The 22,128-nt window shown below is 48.8% G+C and overlaps 1 protein-coding gene across 9 annotated transcripts in view; it reads right to left on the minus strand.

Annotated features, from left to right (window-relative positions):
• TASP1 (taspase 1) overlaps nt 1–22,128 on the minus strand; it is a 141,670-nt gene that overhangs the window by 16,954 nt on the left and 102,588 nt on the right. For 8 of the 9 annotated variants that reach the window (XR_013227170.1, XM_077316189.1, XM_077316207.1 and 5 more), the window contains 3 exons: nt 17,742–17,810; nt 13,799–13,909; nt 10,988–11,061 (listed from right to left, as the gene is read on the minus strand). Coding sequence is in view for 7 of the 9 variants with exons in the window: in XM_077316189.1 (XP_077172304.1) it covers nt 10,988–11,061; nt 13,799–13,909; nt 17,742–17,810 (254 nt within the window). In the remaining 2 variants the exon portion in view is untranslated. Of the gene's footprint in view, nt 1–10,987; nt 11,062–13,798; nt 13,910–17,741; nt 17,811–22,128 lie in introns of those variants that run through there. The other variant, XM_077316197.1, reaches the window with a different exon arrangement.

Raw genomic sequence — 22,128 nt, forward strand, 5'->3', positions numbered from 1 at the left:
AAGCTTCTTTGAATAGAAAGCATTTATTGAGAGATACTTCATACACCTAGACTAGAGAAGTCAAATCTTCCTGACAGATTTGCTTCTCCTTATCAATACAGTTCTCCCGCCCAAAACTTGAAAGTTCCCAAGGGAGGGGAGGAAGGAAGAGGAGACAGGTACCATAAAACACAGTGTTACTTTTCACATGTCCTTGGCTGTCTCCGGGCCCAGATAAGATGTTATGGTTACAAAATGCAGGCCCAACCAAGGGCTTCAAAGGAGAGAACATTCACAGCTTCTAGAGATAATAGCTACATCAACATAGTTTCGGTTTCAAGCAAGCATGCATAATATATGGGCCTGGGGCCCCCAGGCACAGAGCTACAAAGATCAGTCTTACTGTCATGGAGAAACTCAGGCTTATTCATGGCAGGGTTTTCTAACAATCCTGACATTCCTCCGCATTAAAACAAACTTCCCTCCCACACCCCGCATCCACAGGCCGTGGGCACAAAGGGAAAGCTCGATGGAACGCACGGAGAAGGCGAGGGGCTTTTACATCCCCCGCCTCTACCCACTCCCTCTCCCCTGAAGGAAAGTCTTTCCAATCCACCAGGTACTGGAGCCAGCCTTTGTGCATGCGAGAGTCCAAGATTTGGTTGACTTCGTAGTGGGTGTCTTTATCAATAAAGACCGGCACTGGCGTTGAGAGTGGAGGGTGCCACGCATCCGGCAGGGGGGCACGCCGCAGCAGGCTGGAATGAAAAACCGGATGCACATTCCTGTAAGTTTTAGGCAAACCCAATTCTACAGTCACATCATTGATCACCTTTACGATGGGGAAAGGTCCCACAAATTTGGGACCCAATTTTTTAGACTTCTGCTGACAACGAAGGTTTTTTGTTGAGAGATAGGCTAAGTCCCCCAACTTCCATGTTGGGGCAGGCGCACGTTTTTTTGTCTGCCTGGGACTTGTACGCTTGTTTCGCTCCCTCAAGGCTGGAGACAATGGCTGGCCAGTCTGCACTAATGTCTTTGGCCCATTTAGTAACATCAGGAGCTTCAGCAGAAACTAGTTCCCAGGTGGGTGCAGCAATGAGGTCAGTCCCATACACCACCTTGAATGGAGACACACCAGTGGAGGCATGAACCCCATTGTTGTAAGCAAACTCAGCCAGAGGCAGGAGGGCGACCCAATCGTTCTGTTGGTGGTTAATGAAGCAGCGCAGGTATTGCTCCAAAATTTGGTTCACCCGTTCCGTTTGTCCATTGGACTCAGGGTGATAGCCAGAGGTCAGGGCTTGTTCCACCCCCAGCAGCATTAGGAACTCCCGCCAGAACTTGGCAACGAACTGGGGGCCACGATCCGAGAGCAGTCTCCTAGGGATACCATGTAGTCTGAATATGTGAGTCACGAACAAAGAGGCCAGTTTGGCCGCCAAGGGCAGACCCACGCAGGGAATGAAATGAGCTTGCTTTGAAAACGCGTCCACTACCACCCAGATCACTGTTTTACCCTGGCTTGGAGGCAGGTCTGTGATAAAATCCATTGTCACATCGGACCAGGGACAAGAAGGGGTGGGCAGGGGCTGCAGCAACCCCCGTTTCTTTCCCCCTGGGGGTTTCGAAACAAGGCAGGTGGGACATCCTTGCACATATTTTTCCACATCCCCCCTCAAAGTTGGCCACCAGTAGTGTCTCCTGACAAGGTGCAAGGTTTTCACAAAACCAAAATGTCCTGCAGCCTTTGCGTCGTGGCATAATTTCAAAACCTCTCCCCGCGCCGCTGCTGGAACGTAAAGGCGCTCGTCTTTGAAAAACAGGCCCCCCTTGTCGACCAGGGCGGGACGAAGTGAAACAAACTCTGTGTCTTGTAGGACCTCCTTCTGTACCCACCCTCCGGGGACCGGGCTCCCCCCTTTTGTTTGGCTGCGCGTCACGGCCGCCAACCCAAGCTGGGCGGGCATGAACACCGTGTCCACCAATGGGTCTCGTTTGCTGTTGTACTGTGGCAAGCGAGAAAGAGCGTCCGCCAAAAAGTTCATTTTGCCAGGCAAATGCTTTAAGGAGAAGTTGAACCGGGAGAAAAACTCCGCCCACCGCATTTGCTTTGCGGACAGGGAGCGAGGCTGCTTGAGCGCTTGGAGGTTTTTATGGTCCGTCCAAACCACGAATGGGACGGAAGACCCTTCTAGCCAATGCCTCCACATAGCGAGAGCCAATTTCACCGCAGCCGCCTCTTTTTCCCAAATTGCCCAGTTGCGCTCCGCCCCTGAAAATTTTTTGGACAGGTAGGCAAGGGGATGCAACTTCCCGTCCTCCACCTCTTGCAGGATCACGGCCCCCATTGCCACATCCGACGCATCTACTTGCACTGTGAATTGCTTGGATGGGTCAGCATGTGCCAACACCGGTTCGGATGTAAAAAGGCGTTTTAAACACTCAAAAGCTTCCTGACAAAGCGGGGACCATTGGAGCGGGGCGCCCGGCCGACTCGCCGCCTTTCCCCCATCTTTAGTTTTCAGCAAGTCCGTTAAGGGCAATGCCACCTTGGCAAAATTAGGGATGAAAGTTCTATAGAAATTGGAGAAGCCTAAGAAACTCTGAAGTTGCCTTCTTGTCCTGGGCGGCTCCCAGGCCAATAAGTCCCGCACTTTCCCCGGGTCCATTTCAATCCCAGCCCTGGACACCCGAAATCCTAGGAACTCCACCGCCTCTCGATGGAACTCGCATTTCGACAGTTTGGCAAACAGTTGGTGCTTCCGCAGCCGGCTAAGCACCTCCCGGACTAACTTCACGTGCTCCACCAGGTTGTCTGAATACACCAAAATGTCATCAATGTAAACCAACACCCCCTGGTACAACAAATCATGCATAATTTCATTGATCATGTTCATGAACACGCCCGGAGTGCCGGCGAGGCCGAACGGCATGACCCTATGTATTCAAACTGGCCCAAGGGGGTGTTGAATGCCGTCAGGTACTCGTGCCCCCTTTTTATGCGGACCCTGTAGTAAGCTTCCCTCAAGTCCAGTTTTGTAAAAATCCGTGCCCACCCCAAATGCCCCAACAGATCCTTAATCAATGGTAAGGGGTAGGCATTGCAGGTAGAAACAGCATTCAGCCCCCGGTAGTCCGTGCAGAGGCGAAGGGATCCATCTTTTTTTTTCACGAAGAGTATTGGGGCAGCCAGGGGAGAGGTGGCCGGTCTAATAAAGCCCCTGGCTAAATTTTTATCCAGGAACTCCCTGAGCTCCTTCATTTCCCTCGGGCTCATGGAGTACAATTTGGCTTTTGGAAGTGGCTCCCCTTTTTTCAGTTCAATTGCACAGTCTGTCTTACGATGGGGGGGGGCAACTGATTGCACTCAGCCTCAGCAAACACATCCTCAAATTCACGATACTCCCGTGGGAGGGTTAGTGCCCCCGCTTCCGCCACCGCGGCCACCGTCTGGAAGCCCAGGGTGGGTAGGGGCCGTGAGTGCTGCTTGCAACCCGGGGACACAAACTTTACATGATTCTATGATTCTATGATTCTACTGTCCCTTTTTTCCACTTCACTGTGGGGTCGTGTTCGCGCAACCAGTCCAGCCCCAACACACACGGGAATGCAGAATGAGGAGCCACCAGGGGTTGGATCTGCTCCCAATGTTTATCGATGTCCAAGTCCATGGGGAGCGTTTTCACTGTCGCCTCCCCCCCCGGGACACACTTCCCATCCAACTGGGTGATGGGTAGGGGCTCCCTCAGAGGCACCTTCCCTACCCCCAAAGTCTCGGCCAGTGCTGGGCTCACCAGGGTTTAGGTACAGCCCGAGTCCACTATGGAACGTACTCCCAACTGTTTCCCCGAGTTGGGTTCTGTAAGAGTGGCGGGTAAGAGAACCAGGGGAGAGTCACTCACCGCGCGTTTGCCCCTGCCGGGGACCTGCTGGCGGGGCGCCTTTACAGCAGGTCGTCGTCGTTTCCCGACTGCTCTCCGGATTGCAGTTCCTCCTCCTGGCTGCTGCCACTATATTCCTCCACCAAAGTCGCCACCCCAGCCGGGGCTAGCAGGGACTTGGCGGTCTTCTTGGGAGCCGGTTTCTTCGTTGTCACCACCTTGGCTGGCGCTCCTCCCGTTGGTTTGGTGCTCGCCGGGCTCCCCACCCCTGCTTTTGCTGGACACTGGGCAAGGAAATGGCCGGCCTGGCCACATCCCAAGCATAGTCCTTTCTCCATGCGGCGAGTTCGCTCGCTAGGATCCAGCTTGGCTTTGGGTTTGGGTTTCTTCGGTGTGGAGGTCTTCCCCCCCACCTTTTCCTTGATTCCACTGAATTCAGCGGCCCGCTCAAGACGGCTTTCCATTTCTCCCGCCAGGTGTACACAGCCCATCACGGTCAGCGGGTTGTCCAGGAGGAGGCACTTGCTGGACAGGGTTCCAGAGAGGCCCCCCACAAAGGCATGCACCCTCTGGGGTTCCGTCCAATCCGGAACGGCCGCCGATAATTTTCTGAATTTTCGGGCGTACTCTGCCACAGTCATCGCCCCTTGTTTGAGGGCCTTGAGTTGCTTTTCCGCCGTCTCCTTCTCAAACGGCTCCACATACATCAGGCGCATGGTTCTCAGAAAGTGATTGTAGTTTCGAACGGCTCTCAGGTTGTAACGGTAGAGATCCATGAACCACTTTGCTGCCTCTCCGTCCAGGCACTCCCCCACGAAACGAATGCGCTCGGCGTCGTCATGGAATGTAAAGCCCATGTCCATCATGTAAGCTTGGAGGTGGACCAGGAAAGCAGGAAAAGCCGACGATTCTCCCGAGAAACGAGCCTTAAACTTGTAGGTGTTCCGCATCTCGACCCCCCTCAGATGGGGAGGCAGGCGACCCGGGCCCCAATCCACTGGAGGCTGTGCTCCTCGGGGTCGTGGGCGTGCCCAACTACCAGCTCCCGCCGCCGCTCCAGCACCACCGGCCGCCACCGCTCCATCGGCTGCTGCTGCTTTTGCTACCACCACCGGCAGCTCCTGATTCGCTCCTCCGAGTGGCACTTCAGGGCCCAGTATCCAATTGTGCGTGCCTCCCCATTGGACACGTGGCCCATCTCCCGAACGCCGCGCCACAGACTCCTCTCCTCCCGAGCTGCCATCCTGACTGGATGGTCACCAGGGAGGAGGCTCGCCACACTTCCCTGGGCTCGGGAAAAATAGCTTCCCCTCGGCCCAGCGAATGCCCTTCCCCGCCTACGGACCTCAATCCGCCCACGCCCGCTGATGACTGCGCCCTTCACACCCCCCTCCCTCCCCGACACCCCCGATCCCCACCGTCCAGCCACGGCCGCCACCGCCCGCACTCCCCCCAACCCCCACCGCACTTGTGCCTCGCCGCTTTCCCGCCTGTCCCCGACCTTCCCCGCCGCCGCCACAGACATGCACCGACATCCAATGGCCTCATACCCAGTTGCCCTCCTCTCCCACATGTTCGCCGCCGCCGCTCCGGGCCCCACTGCGAGATTGCCGCCGACACCACGGTGGCGCTGATGAGTCGCCGCACGCGCTCTTTGATTGCTGCCAACAATACGAGGCTGCCGCCAAGCTGCCGAAAGAGCGGCCCGCCCTCCAAAATGGCCGGCAACACCACGAGGCCCCCGACAAGCCGCAGGAGCCGAGCCAGAAGTAAGCTCCCCTGCCTCGCGCTGCCCTTGCCTCTTCCTTGCTCTGCCCCCCGGGATCCCTGCCTACTGCACCCGCTGCCGCACATCTGCCACCCCTCTCCCTTTCTATCCACTCGGGGGGGCCGCTCCGCCGCCAGCCTACATGCCCACTTCCACAGAGCCCTGCCCGCACCCACACAACCCCTGCTAGCGCCCATTGTATTTTTGCTACAATGGGCTTTATTCATAGCAGACACATAAAATCAGAGTTGGAAGGGACATCTAGTCCAACTCCCTGCACTATGCAGGACGCTTACATCCCAATCGCTCATCTACTGTAACCTGCCACACCTTTGCCTTCAAAGAATCAGCCTCTCCATCAGATGGCTATCTAGGCTCCGTTTAAAAATTTCCAAAGATGGAAAATCCACCACCTCCTGAGGAAGCCTGTTCCACTGAGAAACTAACTATCAGGAACTTCTTCCAAATGTTTAGATGGAATTCATTTTGAGCTCAGACAACTGCGAGCACATGGAGAGAGCTGCTGGGGAGAGCGACTGCTGCTGACCAGGTGAGGCTATTGTGTTGCTGAGATAGGTGATTGCTGGGAGGATTAAATAGGGCTGCTCCTCGCCAGAGGCAGAGCTCAGACAACTAGGAACACGTGGAGAGAGCTGTTGCTGCTGACCAGGTGAGGCTATTGTGGTGCTGAGTGAGATGATTGCTGCTCCTTGACAAGGGCGAGAGACAAAGGGCTCTTGGCCTGTGGCTCTTAGCCTAGCAATTAGAACTAGTAGATAATATTTTCCTAGTAGTTGCACTGCCTAGAAGTTACAATGGACCTCCAGGACACTCATCCCATCATCTTCAGTGAGTGTGACATGATTGCCTTCCCTCTGAAGACAAGATGGACTACATCTGCCCCAAGTGTAAACTGGTAAGACTTTTGGAGGAAAGGATTAAGGGCTTAGAAAAGAGGATTATTACTCTGACAGAAATTAAGTAAGGGGAGGAGTTCATAGACAGGAGCTGTGCAACTCTGAATAAAGAGGATACAACCAGTACTGAAGAGGATAAGGGGATTGACCTCATTACGGAGCCTCTGCAGACAGTTCGGAAAAAGACTCAACGGCGTAGAGCGAGACGGTTCTCGGGGCCTTTGCAGCTCCAGAATAGATTTCAAGCCCTTGCAGAGGAGGTGCAAGGGTCAACGAAGGAAGAGGTCCCAAAACAAAGTCTAAGACATAATGAAGAGGCCACAGGGATAGATGGAAATGGTGTTGAGAAAGAAAAAAGGAGAGTACTGGTAATTGGAGACACCCTACTAAGAGAAATGAATTGTCATGTGTCTGGGCCCAACCCCCTAACCCGAGAGGTGTGTTGCTTGCCAGGGGTGAAAATTAAAGGCATTTCAGAATGGCTGCCTAAACGCCTCAAAGCTATGGATCGCAACCGATTTGTGATGATCCACGTGGGAACAAATGACATGTCCATGAATACCATCGCTCCTATTAAAACAGACTATCAAGATCTAGGGAAGAAGCCGAAGAAAATAGGGGCACAAGTGGTATTCTCTTCAATCTTGCCTGTCAAGGGAAGAGGAATGTGTCAGGAGTGGAAGATAATGGAGGTGAATCAATGGCTGCGTAGTTGGTGCCGGCAGGAGAGATTTGGTTTCTGGGACCATGGGATAGGCTTTCTTGAAGAAGGCCTACTAGCACCTGATGGACTGCACTTATCGAAGTTGGGGAAGAATGTGTGGAAATTCGGTTGATGTCGTTTACTTGGATTTTAGTAAAGCTTTTGATAAGTTTCCCCATGATGTTCTGATGGATAAATTGAAGGACTGCAATCTGGATTTTCAGATAGTTAGGTGGATAGGGAATTGGTTAGAGAACCGCACTCAAAGAGTTGTTGTCAATGGTGTTTAATCAGACTGGAGGGAGGTGAGTAGAGGGGTACCTCAGGGCTCGGTGCTCGGTCCGGTACTTTTTAACATATTTATTAATGATCTAGATGAGGGGGTGGAGGGACTACTCATCAAGTTTGCAGATAACACCAAATTGGGAGGACTGGCAAATACTCCAGAAGATAGAGATAGAGTTCAATGAGAACACAATGGAAAAATGGGGAAATGAGAACAAGATGCAATTTAATAAAGATAAGTGTAAAGTTCTGCATCTGGGTCAGAAAAATGAAAAGCATTCCTACTGGATGGGGGATACGCTTCTAGGTAACACTGTGTGTGAATGAGACCTTGGGGTACTTGTGGATTGTAAACTAAACATGAGCAGGCAGTGTGATGCAACGGTAAAAAAGGCAAATGCCATTTTGGGCTGTATCAACAGGGGCATCACATCAAAATCACAAGATGTCACAGTCCCATTGTATACGGCACTGGTCAGACCACACCTGGAGTACTGTGTGCAGTTCTGGAGGCCTCACTTCAAGAAGGACGTAGATAAAATTGAAAGGGTACAGAGGAGAGCGACGAGGATGATCTAGGGCCAAGGGACCACACCCTATGAAAATAGGTTGAGGGACTTGGGAATGTTCAGCCTGGAGTAAAGGAGGTTGAGAGGGGACATGATAGCCCTCTTTAAGTATTTGAAAGGTTGTCACTTGGAGGAGGGCAGGATGCTGTTCCCATTGGCTGCAGAGGAAAGGACACGCAGTAATGGGTTTAAACTACAAGTATAGGCTAGATATCAGGAAAAAAATTTCACAGTCAGAGTAATTCAGTAGCGCAATAGGCTGCCTAAGGAGGTGGTGAGCTCCTCCTTACTGGCAGTCTTCAAGCAAAGGTTGGATACACACTTTTCTTGGATGCTTTAGGATGCGTTGAGCAGGGGGTTGGACTAGATGGCCTGTATGGCCCCTTCTAACTCTATGATTCTATGATCCTATATAAGAATAAATAAGAAAGAAGAACCTTTTATTTCATGTATTCTGTATAATTTTACTACATCTATAGTAGCCTTGGGATAGGTTTTTTCTCTTGTATTGTATTCACTATAAACCGTCCCACTAGTCTATATTTGCAGTCAGCTGCAAAGGAAAGAGAAGGGGAGAGAGATTAACTCTGCTCAAGTCACAAACATAATTTATAGTGCACTGAGAAGATCAGCTGTGTCTGCTGGCTCACTCAAGACTGCCAGCTGGAGAATGTTCCAGTAGTACCAGTAGTCATGTGCACCAGATGTCCAAGGACAAAATCCCAAGTTGGAAAATATCTCTTGCTAGGCCAGTGAACTGTTCACCTTCCAAGCATCCAGGTCTTAGAGGCTACACTGAAGTCAGATGCAGCCCTACTGTTACTCTGACCTTTGAGGTTACATTTCACCTAATCTAACATCTACTTGGCCTAGCACTAGAGCAGGAACACTCCACTTCCCCCCCACACGCTGTGCAGGAAGTTATCCCTCCCCCCCCCCCCAATGTGGATTCAGGCAAGTAGAGGGCAATAAGAGAGTCAGATTATAGCAGGGGTCCCCAATCTTCTTTGAGCCTGTGGGCACTCTTGAAATTTTGATATAGTGTGGTAGGTGCAGCCACAAAAAGGTTGTCATAAAATGGCTGTCTCAGAAAGTGGAGCTAACCACAAAATGGCTGTCACAGTTACAATCCTTGTGCTTTGGGGCAGCTACTGCCAAAACAACATATTAAAAACTCTGCACAGCTAATCACAGCTCCAGTTTGTAGCTTAGTTGGGCAGAAGCCCCACTGGCCCCCTACACTTTCCAGAAATACCTACCAGGTACCAGGGTGCCCATGTGATGCATGCTGGTGACCCCTGTGGTCTAATATGCTAACAAGAGCCCCCCCTGTGTCTTCTTTTCCTCAACGTACCTTCAGACACCCAGAATATAATGTTATTTATACTACAGATGCCTGAATAATGAAAGCTTACATTGCATTTTGGCACATTAAACTCAATGAGAAAAAGACTATAAAATGACCAAATGGAAAAATCAACAGTTGAAGGGCTTGCAGTATGACTGATTAAACCAAAGTTTGGGGGGGGGGGGTTTAGATCTGAAATGCCAATTCCCCCAAGTTTCATCATCTCACGAACCTCATTGCAATCAGCTTGCTTGACTCTGTTTTCAAGGTCATTCAGTGGACAAGCTTTGCTTCCTGGCTTCCTTCAAGGCAGGCTTCATGTTGCTTCCTCCAATCTCTTTCCCTCAAACTCGTAGAAATTTCATGATCTTAAGTTTCCCAGTATTTATGCATCTACTTTTAATCCGCTTTCTTCTCCTTTATTCCAAAGAAAAGTGTATTTTGTGGTCAGAGTTTGGGAGAATACTTTCAACCTGACCAAATAGCAAGAGCAGATGTGGGAATGCTCATGGAAAACGCGCGGCAGTGCGTTTGCGGCCCCGCCGGACACAAACGCGCATGCACGGCAAAGTCCGCGCATGCGCGTTTGTGCCGCCAGCATGCCGGCGGCCGCGGGTCCCTCTCCCCCCCCCCCCGAAGCAAAAAGCTTGCCAGGCCGCAAACTAAACGGCTGCTTTGGCGGCCAATTTGTTCGCGGCTTGGCAAGCTTCTCGCTGTGGCGTGGGGGGGACAGGGAGAGGGAGCCGCAGCCCAGCGCTGAGGCCTTCGTGGCCTGGCACCAGGTGTTGGCCATGGCCTGGGGGTTGGGGACCACTGCTCTAGATGACAACCTTTCAAATACTCAAATACTTCTCAATCTCTTCTTCTCCAGGCCAAACATTCCCAAGTCCCTCAGCCTTTCCTCATAGAACTCGGTCTCCCGGGCCCGGATCATCCTCGTCACTCTCTTCTGCCCCCTCTCAATTTTGTCCATGTCCTTTTTGAAGTGAGGCCTCCAGAACTTAGGCCTCCAGACCTGCACACAATACTGCAGGTGCAGTCTGACCTATGTGGTATACAACGGAACGATGACATCTTGTGATTTCGATGTGATGCCTCCGTTGATACAATCCAGGACTGCATATATAAGGGCTTAAGATTTTATCTATGATGAATATATATCAAATTCCTGAAGTAGCTTTGTAAAGTATGATTTGGAGACAGGTACTGGCAAGTTGTGTCCATGTTTTGCCCCGTGGATAAATGATAGTTTGAGCAAACTGGAGTAAGGAGGAGGGGGAAGTGGCATGCAAACAGATTGTTGAACCATAAATTCATACATGACTTCTGTACTAGGCCAGACTTCCTTACGGACATGGGAGACCCACATACCAAGATTCAACCATGATACGCACTGATTGTCACCAGACAGGTTGCTCTCCTTCTGCCTCTCTTCTTGCTTTGAGGTAAAGATAAGGTAACACTGGTTGTGTGGATAAAGGCAAAAATGATCAGTATAATTCTTAAATGATAACTCTCATTATTTACAACTTACCTTAGCTTTCCCATCCTGTGCCGACATATATCCCACGCACATGCTCTCTGTTGTGTGGCTCCACAGGAACTCTACTACAGATGTGAACACAAACAACTCTGAGTGCAAAAAGAGCACAACTATCTTGATTAAAATGCACACTTAATTAATTAGGAGGTGAATTTTTTTTCTTGTGATCCATTGTGAGAGATTCTGCTGTCCCCCTGCTGTAAAGTAAAGAGATTTTTTGGGGGGAGGGGGAGGTAGAAACTGGGGAGGGGACTTCAGTCAGGTACAGAGTCTTAGGGCCCACCCTAAAAGGAACCATCTGGAGCTCAACTGTAACAGTGGGAGACCTCCAGGTACAACCTCGAGTTTGGCAAACCTACTCTAAGAAAGATACCGGGACAAATGACAATGGTGCAAATGACAATGGAATGTAGGTATTAATTAATAGTTACAGGTACTCAATATCTTTGCTTGCAAATGCTTTTAGTATAGAAAAAAAAACATTTCCAGTGCTGGAGAGGAACTGAATGTCTCTGTGTAAAATGTCCCGTTTATTTGAACACTTCCCCCTACTGTCAGAGTCACCATTCTACCATCCACTGAAGGGTCAAATCTACCTTCTGGAGCCTGTTTGCAGTCCTCACCCCCACCCCACAGAGTTTTCTGAGGTGAATTTTCCTCAAATCTGCCTTAGTGCGGACCCATCGGATTTCAGTGATGGAGCTCCTTCTCCCAAGAAGGGGCAGGCAGTCCCTACCCTGCAGAGGCCTGCCTTTATTTCAAAGTACAAACATATTCTTTTTATGTAGGAACCCCCATAAGAAGGGCATCATCTTGAAAGAAAGCTGAATAGCTATAAAAAAAAGTCACTTGTTGCCTGTGGGTTAGAAGTCAGCCATTTTTAACCACCACGATCAGTTGAAAAGATGGCGTATATATATTCTAACAAATACATATAGACAAGCTAAGATTTATGTGTTTCCCCAACTACTGTGAGGACACTTCAACATATACTAAATAATGTACCTTCAAGCCACTTTGCAAGTGGATTTTACTGTGTGGAACAGCAAAATCCATTTGCAAAGGGTGGCTGAAGTGGATTGAAGCACCTCCGTTTCCTTGTTCTATTAAGATATTAAAATTAGCAAATGCAAAAACTTTCAAAATCCTACAGTGATAGCTAAGTTTAGATCCCAAAGTTGTTCATACAAAAAATGTAGAAAGCTGCTAGCATGTCAGCATTCCCATAAGGATAAAATAGGGCATCCAATGAAACTGAAGGGCAGTAGGTTCAGGACAGATAAAAGGAAATACTACTTTACACATAAGGTAAAGCTCCCTTGGGGTGACGCCCTCCAGCGTTTTCATGGCAGACTCAATACAGGTGGTTTGCCAGTGCCTTCCCCAGTCATTACCGTTTACCCCCCAGCAAGCTGGGTCCTCATTTTACCGACCTTGGAAGGATGGAAGGCTGAGTCAACCTTGAGCCGGCTGCTGGGATTGAACTCCCAACCTCATGGACAGACAGCTTCAGACAGCATTTCTGCTGCCTTACCACCCTGCGCCACAAGAGGCTCTTGTACTATATGGCATTTGTTGCCAGAGGACATAGTGATGGCCACGGGAATAAGCAGCACGAAAATGAGATTGGAGAGATTCATGCAGCATAAATCTGTCAGTGGTGACTACCTATACTGACTGAGGGGACCCTCCGAATTCAGAAGTACTAATCCTCTGAATCCCGGAGTTAGGAGAGGTAACATCATGGGAAGGCCTTGGCCTCTGTGCCCTGTTGCAGGCCCTCCAGAGAAACTGGTTGGCTGCTATGTGAGACAGGAGGCTGGACTTGATGGACCATAGGTCTGATCCAGCAGGCCTCTCCTCACGTTCTTAAGTGGGATTTTAATGGTTTATAAATTGTTAGCAAACTCGGAAACTCTTGTTAGGAAGAAAGGCAGGATATAAATTTTACAAATAAAATAAATTTAAATAATTTTACATGTATTTTAGACTCCAGATACAAATATGACTCGCAAACTCAGTAAGTCAAGAATGATTCAAATTTCTGGTGACAAGTTTAAGGTAAAGCAAAATTCAGCTTTTCAAATTCCTGTGTTATGTGTCACCCTTAATTGACACTAACTCAACATGACCAATTATGTATGCGGCCAGGTGCGCCGGGCTGTCGATTTCTAGCAGCGGGGCTGCATGCTACACCATTTCATGCGTACGAACAGGGGACGGAATCCCCCAGCGCACACAGTCCGCCTGAAGTTGTGTGCACGCATGCACAATTCCAGGATGGGAAGGGTCCACTACGCCTCACAGTGGCGGCAAGTATCAAGGGGGCGGGGGGCATGACGGTGGGATAGCAGCATGCTGCTATCCCACTACTGTTGGGGGGTGTATAAACACCCCGTTCGGCTCCCCAGCACTGCGAAGCCAAACAGGGCATTTTGTGTCCCCACAGGGACACCACAGGCCCTTGTGCATTGGCCTGCCTTGGCCGGGCCTCTGCTGGTCACCATGGCCAGCAGAAGAATCCATATTCCCTTGCTGTGGGCCATTAGAGGGCATAATGCAGGCCAGGACCAGAGGTGGCATAGGTGGCACCGGAGTCATCCATAAGCGAAGATTAACCCTGTTGGCATGCAGGCACTGGCCCACCTTTCCTGGCCTGTGCATAATTGGTCCATGTGAGGCAATGGTAAATGTCCAAATATATTTGAACTTATTTATATAATATTTAATACATCTTGTCAAAAGCTGGATGTCAACTCTTTCCCAAAGTCTTTTTATGTAGGGCATCTGTCACCTTCTTACCTAGCAGAGACTGCTTATCCTGAGAGGAGTTGGCTTCTGCAGAACATCTACACGATCGAAGAACAATCACTCCTCCAAGAACACCATCCTCATTGGCTAGAAAAGGTGAACCTAAGTAGAAAAAGGGTTAAGAATGAACACAGGGAAATGAATTTGCAGATGGATTGTTTAAAGTCTACCACCATCTCCTTCTGAACTAGATGAGGGTATTCCAAAGAATAACAGTACCATGAACAAATTACATATATGCTGTTTCACCAAAAGACAAGAAACAAGGTATAATAGATAGAAATCACCAGAGAAGGCTATCAGTCCAAGAGAATAATCTTCCTTCCTTCCTTCCTTCCTTCCTTCCTTCCTTCCTTCCTTCCTTCCTTCCTTCCTTCCTTCCTTCCTTCCTTCCCCTTCCCTTCCCTTCCCTTCCTTTTCTATACTGCCCTCCCATAAGGCTCAGGGCAGTTTACACAAAGCGTAGGGATACAGATCGCAATCATAACAACAACAGTCATAACAGTGGGTTCCAATTGAACAACAGTATTATAACAATACCTCTCTAAACACGAACCCATAGGGAGGCCAGTTTGGGTTCAACCATGGAGGGGTTGTCTGGGGAACCAACGGATGCTGGAGGTGGTGGAGCGTAGAGCTCTTTGGGGGATGCAGGCAGAGAGTTAGTCTCTCAGATATACTGGGCCAAGATGGCCTTGAAGGTGATTACCAACACATTAAGCCTGATCGAGAATTCAACTGGGAGACAGTGCAGTTGTTGGTGAGCATGCTGGATGTGGGACCTCCAAGGTGTATTTTGAGAATCCTAGTTGCGGCATTCTGGACTAGGGTTGTATGTGGCGGTGTCCGAATCAGCTGTTCCAGGCCAATGCAGCCAGAGCTGCGATGTGGGGGTGGATGCGGGGGGGGGGGGGGAGGTGCAGCCACCAGTTCATCAATCAGTGCAAAAATGCAGGCACGGAGCTCCGCACCTCCGCGCACTCGCACCTGCCCTTCCCCCCTCTGCAGCGCGGCGCTGGCTGCATCGGCCTGAAATGGCTAATTAGGACACCGCCACACCGCCTATTCTGGACCAGTTGTAGTTTCCAGATCATGAATAAGGGTAAGGTCTGCATAAAGCAAGCTGCAGAAGTCTAGTCTAGAGGTGACTGGCACATGGATCACTGACGCTAGGCGTTCCGAGGCCAAGTAGGGTGCTAGGAGTTTGGCATGGCATAGACGGTAGAAAGCCTGCCACACTACTCTCATGACCTGGGCATCCACAGAGAGGGGAGGCATCAAGGATCACTCCTAGGTTTCTGGTGGAGTGAGCTACTGATAGCTGCAATCCATCCTGGTTAGGTAGGTGCGCTTCCACGCTTGGACCCTTCTTGCCCAGCCACAGGACCTCTGTCTTTGAAGGGCTGAGCTTCAGATTACTCTGCTTGAGCCATCTCGTCACTGCTTCCAGGCATATGGCTAAGGATTCAGGGGGAGAATCAGGGTGGCCATCCATCAGGAAGAAGAGCTGGGCATCATCTGCGTATTGATGACATCCCAGCCCAAATTTCCTCACCAGCTGAGCAAGATGGTGCATGGAGATGTTAAATAGAATTGGAGAGAGGAATGCTCCCTGTGGCTTGATAGTCTCTCTCCTATTGCTACCCTTTGTCCGTGACCCCAGAGGAAGGAGATCAGCCATTTGAGGGCTGTCCCCCATATCCTGGTATTGGCAAGGCAGTGAGCTAAAAGCTCATTGTTGATTGTGTCAAATGCTGCTGAAAGTTCTAAAAGCACAAGCAGTGCTGACCTGCCTTAGTCCAGCTGGCGGTGGATGTTATCCGTTAGGGTGACTAGTGGTGTTTCTACCCTGTGGCCAGGCCAGAACCTGACTGGGATGGGACAAGGGCTGAAGTTTCGTCCAGAAATGCTGATATTTGGTCTGCAACAGCCCTTTCAACCAACTACTTTCTGAGTCTAAGGTTGGAGGGATGTCACAGCGGAGTGTCAAGATTTTGTCTGCAAATGCATCACAGCTGGTGCCCTTCATCAAGGGTAGTGAGGAACCAAACTATCCTAAACGTGCTCGGTGTGAATGAGCAGAAACGATGGAATTCGGGTAAAAGTTGCATTTTACTGACTTCACTGCCATCTCATAGGCTTTCATCTGCATTCTATAAGATGTTCTCAATTCTTTGCCATGAGTCTTCCTCCAAACGCACTCTAGTTGTCTCAATTCCCATTTCTTCTTGCTGAGCTCCTGGGTATACCAGGGGGCCCAGTTGAGACAGGGGCGGAGAGGACACTGGGGAGCTCTCTCATCAATGTTTACTGGCCTGTGATTGTACGCTGCTCTGAGACTCCTTAAAGTGCAGAAAAGTGATGTATTAAAGCTTCCTCTTCTTGGTTTTGTTTGCTGCCCTAAAGATTGGCTGAGGTCCACCAGTTTGATATCAGAGCTGATATATATGTGGCTAGGATCACATAGTGGGACACATGCCAATGTATATGGCCATAACCTTCCATGGGTGACCCATGCATACCCTTCATATGTAGATCCAGCCATCCTCTTCAGGACCATGTAATGCAGGTTACTGTGTGTTTTTTTTAATTACTTATTTAATTTGTATACTGCCCTCTCTTGCAGGCCAAGGGTGATGCACAACAGTAATGTTATGCTGAATGTGTACCCCTACACCCTTCAGAATATGGCACATGGAGTAAAAGGGAATCCCAATGAAAAAGGACAGGATCTCGTCCAGTCTAAGTATGGGGAATTGAACACACATTAATATTTAGGCATTTTGACTCCTTTTGAAGGTGTTTGGAGATACTCCTTGTATTTTTTAAAAAAGAGCAATACCCCATGAAATCATATTTCAAAGAAGTAATAAAAAAGGATTTCTACTTAGTGGTGGTATAAACTACTGAAGAGAGCTGACAAAAGCCATTTTTGTTTGCCTGTCATTTCAGTCGTGTTGAAGTTTCTCTAGAACATTGGCATAATGAAGGAGATGAAATAGGGCTCTATGAATTGCTTCCTTTAAAATTTAAAACATCTTTTTTTTCAAAAAGGTGCTATACCAGAAGCTGTAATTATTTTTAAATTAGCCAAATAAAACTTCAGCACTCCCCTTTATGGGTGCCTCAAAATTAATCTCATACATTTTGAAATGTGGAAAGTATTTTATGGTTTAAATGTGACCTAAACATCTTAAGCCACAGAATTAAACACAAATGTAACAAGTTAGTTAAGGCCAAGAAGCCTTTGATCTCACATCTTCTCACTGTTTGTTACCCAACATATCAAGCAACAGTATTGGAAGACAAGCATTCCATTTATTTAAAGTGATGATGTATATATGCATGCATGCATAATAAAATCAGAGTCCAGTGGCACCTTTAAGACCAACAAAGATTTATTCGGGGCGTGAGCTTTTGAGTGCAAGCACTCTTCCTCAGACTGTGCTCTCCTTACATGACAGGGGATTTTACCTCAGAGCAGAAGACGTATTTCTTGCATCTTAAGGGCTCTGGCAATTGTGTAGGAAAGAGGGTTCAAAGCACTGACTATTGCTGTCATGCCAGCCCTACTAAAGTCCAAACTGTAACAGTAATGCTAGACAGAACAAGTTTCATCTATGGCAGCAGTTCTCAACCGCTCTAATACAGCGACCCCAATTGCGGTGGTGGAAAGACAGCGTGTGCGTGCGCACAGGTGCACAACAGTCTGCCAAGTCGGCCAAGAGACCCCCTGGGGAAGCCCTTTCTCCCCAGATAAGGCCATGGCGGGTCCAGCCTGTACCTTCAGGGGAAGGTGGCCTGTACTGGTGCTGGGTTCCACCCCCACCCCCCCACTCTCCGCAGTACTTACTTCCCCAAAGTTCATAAAAGCAGAAACCTGGGGGGGGGGGGAGTTGGAAGCACAAAGGAGAACTGGTGGGTCAGTGCTTACTTTTAGAAGTGTGACCTGTTCCTGGCGTTGGATGCGAATACATAGAGACATCCCTGAACTGTGTTGAAGCTGGAAGATACAAACAAACTGTGTGGAGGACAAGCTGTGCCAGGTCCCCTTCTGAGATTACAGAGTCACAGAATCATAGAGTTGGAAGGGGCCATACAGGCCATCTAGTCCAGCCCCCTGCTCAACGCAGGATCAGCCCAAAGCATCCTTAATTATAAAACACGGGAAATGATCTTGCTCCTTGGGGAAAGGGAGGTTGATGCTTATGCCAAATCCATCTGTGGCACAGAACCCTGCATGTGGCACAGTCTTGAGTGTCTCAGGAGCATGAAGGGGGGGAAGAGGCAGTGTGTTCCCCTGGCACTGGTCATAGGCACTTGCCAAACCTCCCTTGGTCACGAGGAGGGCTATGGGGATGGCAATAGTGTTGGGAGGAAGTGATGCTTTTGAGGGTGGCCGTGGGAGTCTGTCTATGGCAGGAGAAAAGAACCAGAGTCCAGGAGCACCTTCAAGACTAAGGCAATTTGTGGCTGGGGAGGAGCTTTTGGGGAGTCCCTTGAAGAAGTGAGCAGTGACTCATGAAAGCTCCTCCCTTGCCACAAATCTGGCCAGCCTTTCGGGGTGATAGTGGGTTCTTGTTCATTTCCAGTGCTGTTTTTGGGCTCTCGGGTGATCCTCAGTCTTCTCTTCCTTGCCTGACAGGCTGGTTTTGTTGTTGTTTAGGTCAGAGGTCCCCAACCCCCATATCTGTATCTTATTTTGAAGGGATGTTTAAACGGTGTCATAGAGACCAGAGTCGGAGAGCGTTAGGGCAGTGATCGAGCGGAGAGGAGTAGACTACACCTCCCCCAGGCCTCAGTAAAATTGTCAAGTATTGACCAGTCCATGGTGATAAAAAGGTTGGGGACCACTGATCCATGGTAATCTCATGGAACCTCAAACGTTTGTGTTACATCACCCAAAACACAACTCCACATACTGTTTTCTTTGCCTCATATTTCAACACTAGGCCCTTGGTGTGGGAGTTGTTGGGGAACAGTTAACAAACTCAAGTGAATCCAAAGGTTCATAAACATGGGGAGGTCCATAAAAGTTCGGAGTTCGTGATTTTCCCCTGACCTGAGAACACCCACAAATCCAACGGACTTCCATTTTTCTGGTTCGTGCCCACCTCTAATTCCAACTTATATCCAAAAAAGGGAACTTTGAGTCTCAAAGACATATACCCTGAAACACTTGTGGGACTCCAAAGAGGAACTAAAATCAAATCTAGCTGTTTCACTACAGACCAACATGGTTGCCCTCTGAACTGTAACAGAACACAGTTCCTTGAGCTGGAGGAAAGTGGCTGTATTGCAAGAATGAAACTGCAGGATCCAACCCAACATCTCCTGCTATGAAGTTTCATGGTGTCAGAATCTGCTGATTACTGCCATGATTTATTCTATCTGTGTAACCATTCTATACTTTCTTCTGTCCTGAGTTATTGCTTAGCCTGTCTGTAGCCATTTTGCCTGTCTGTATTTTACCCTTGACCTGTGTGCCATGCAGTAGTTTGCAACTAGTGCTATCTTGGAAGAAGTAGCCTGGCCTCTCCAGGGTTTTAATGTTCTCAGATCCTGCTTGTAGGCACCACTGCTGGCAAGCCGCCCTGACCACCACCTCAGAGGAGCGGCGGGAGTTTGCAGCAGTGTGCAGAAGGAGCATGCCTGGTTTGCCGGAACAGTACTGGGACTTGGCTGAGATGTTTGAGGAGAAGGAATGTGACCAATTGCCTCCCCATAGAAAGCCTGACTGTACCATTGAACTGAAACCAGGAGAGCCCCTGCCTAAGTCCAAGTTGTATTCAATGATTCCCTGGGAAATGACTGAACGAGCCTTTTTGGATAAGAATCTGGCTCGTGGATTTATCAGCCCGGCCTCCCCCATGGCGGCTCCAGTGTAGTTTGTAAAGAAAAAAGACGGCTTCTTGTGGCTGTGCACAGATTATAGAGGCTTGAATGCAGTGTCTTGATCAAACGCCTATCCCCTTCCCCTAATTAAAGACCTGTTAGGGCATTTGGGGAAGGGTAAAACCTTTGCCAAGTTGGATTTACGGAAGGCCTATTACGGGGTGCAAATTAAGAAGGGGCGTGAATACCTGACGGCATTTAACACCCCTTTGGGGCAATCTGAGTACTGTGTGATGCTTGTCGGATTATCTGACGCGCCGGGCGTGTTCATGAATTTAATCAATGAAATTATGCATGATTTGTTGTATAAGGGAGCCCTGGTTTCTTAGATGATATCTTATTATACTCAGAGACAATGGAAGAGCACGTGACGTTGGTGGACACTGTTTCCAGCCCTGTTCAGTTGGGTTTGGCAGCGGTGACGCGGATTTGCGGTGTCAACGACAATCGAAGAAGCTTGGTCCCAAATATGTGGGGTCCTTCAAAGTGACTCGAGTCATTAATGTGGAATTACAATTGCCAAATTGCCAGTTTGGTGTAGTGGTTAGGAGTGTGGACTTCTAATCTGGCATGCCGGATTCGATTCTGCACTCCCCCACATGCAGCCAGCTGGGTGACCTTGGGCTCGCCACGGCACTGAAAAAACCTCATGGGGTGTCTGTTGTGGGGAGAGGAAAGGGTAAGCCGCTGTAAGCGACTGTAAGCCGCTTTGAGTCTCCTTCGGGTAGAGAAGAGTGGCATATAAGAACCAACTCTTCTTCTTCTTCTATAAACATGTTCACCCTGTGTTTCATTTCAGCTTTCTCAAGAAAGCCCTGCCTCCTGATGACTGGCATCCAGCTTCTGCTGCTCCTATTCCTGTCTTTGTGGATAAAGATACTCACTATGAAGTAAAGCAAATCTTGGATTCTAAATGGCACCATGGCAAGCTGCAGTATTTGGTGGACTGGAAAGAATTACCTATGTGGAAAGAATTCCACAAGGAGTGGGTTGACACCAAGAATGTAAAAGCCCCTCAGCTTGTTTGTAAATTTCTTATGTCTTTCCCTCATAAGCCCTCTCCAGCTAGTGGGGGTTAGATTGGTGTTGAATTGTTTTGGAGGAGCGGAATGTCAGAATCTGCTGATTACTGCCGTGATTTATTCTATCTGTGTAACCATTCTATACTTTCTTCTGTCCTGAGTAATTGCTTAGCCTGTCTGTAGCCATTTTGCCTGTCTGTATTTTACCCTTGACCTGTGTGCCATGCAGTAGTTTGTAACTAGCGCTATCTTGGAAGAAGTAGCCTGGCCTCACCAAGGCCAGAGCTGAACATGTTATCATGGTAGGATGTGGGCCCAGAGGGCACCTGGTATTACTTTCTGTTTTGGTAAAAACCGTGAGAAGGGAATTAGGCGGGAAATGCTGGGGTAAAAGAACTGCTCTTTTAATTTGCCCCCAGTTCTGAGCTTTGTATCGTCTTGGAATGATCTGCAAGAAATAAACTCTTTCTTACTTTAATGAAGTGTTTTGGTTCGAGTCTGTCTTCCTGACACATGGGCTCTTTAGTCCCGAGAAAATGAACATTTAATAATCACTCCTACAGAAAGCTGCTTATGAAAGTTATAAAACGAGAATCAGATGGTACAATTCTTTGGCAAAGACAAGCCTGAATAGCTTGCCCTCACCAGAATGTGGAAACTAAGTAGGGTCACCCTTGTTCTTATTTGGATGGGAGACAAACAAGAAAGACCATGCATAGAAAGGAAATGTATCAGTATCAGCCAGGTCTATAAGTAACAAAACCACCATGCCACAAAACTACATTGCAGAACACAAAAGTAAACCTGGCATGCATAATGGAAACCTGGGTCAGGAAGGGCAAAACAGTCGCCTTAAAAGAACTGACCCCCATTGAGTTCTGTCCTTCATTAGTTGCGGACAGTGGGGAGGGGAGGAGGGGTGGCAATTCTAATCCAGGAGGATTACTCTTTCAGAGCCCTTCCTGCACTGTTGATCCCAGGCAAGGAATGTGTTGGCATTGAGTGGAATGCAGCTGAGAGCTTGGCTATCTGGGTGGTGTACTGTGCACCCAGTGTATCACCTGATGCCCTGCCAGCACTGCTGGAGTTAATGGTGGGGAGATGAGGAGATGACTGGACCTCCACCAGATAATCAAGAACATAACCTTTTTGAAAACACCACTGGAAAACACTCTTTCTCACTTTTAGGAATCTACCTTTACCTGAACAGCAGGCAATTATTGAAAGGTTGGATTTGGTGAAACATAAACTACAAATTACTCATTCTGCCCAGCTGTGCAACATCCAGATGAACCAACTTCCTGACTATTCAGATCTTATGGACAGTAACATCTCGGTCATACCAGCAGTACAGGACAGAAGAGAGAGCTCCCAAGTGTCTAAGGATCCCTTGTCCCAAGAACA

This window comes from Paroedura picta, chromosome 1 (genome assembly GCF_049243985.1).
Source record: "Paroedura picta isolate Pp20150507F chromosome 1, Ppicta_v3.0, whole genome shotgun sequence".
Lineage (NCBI taxonomy): Eukaryota > Metazoa > Chordata > Lepidosauria > Squamata > Gekkonidae > Paroedura > Paroedura picta.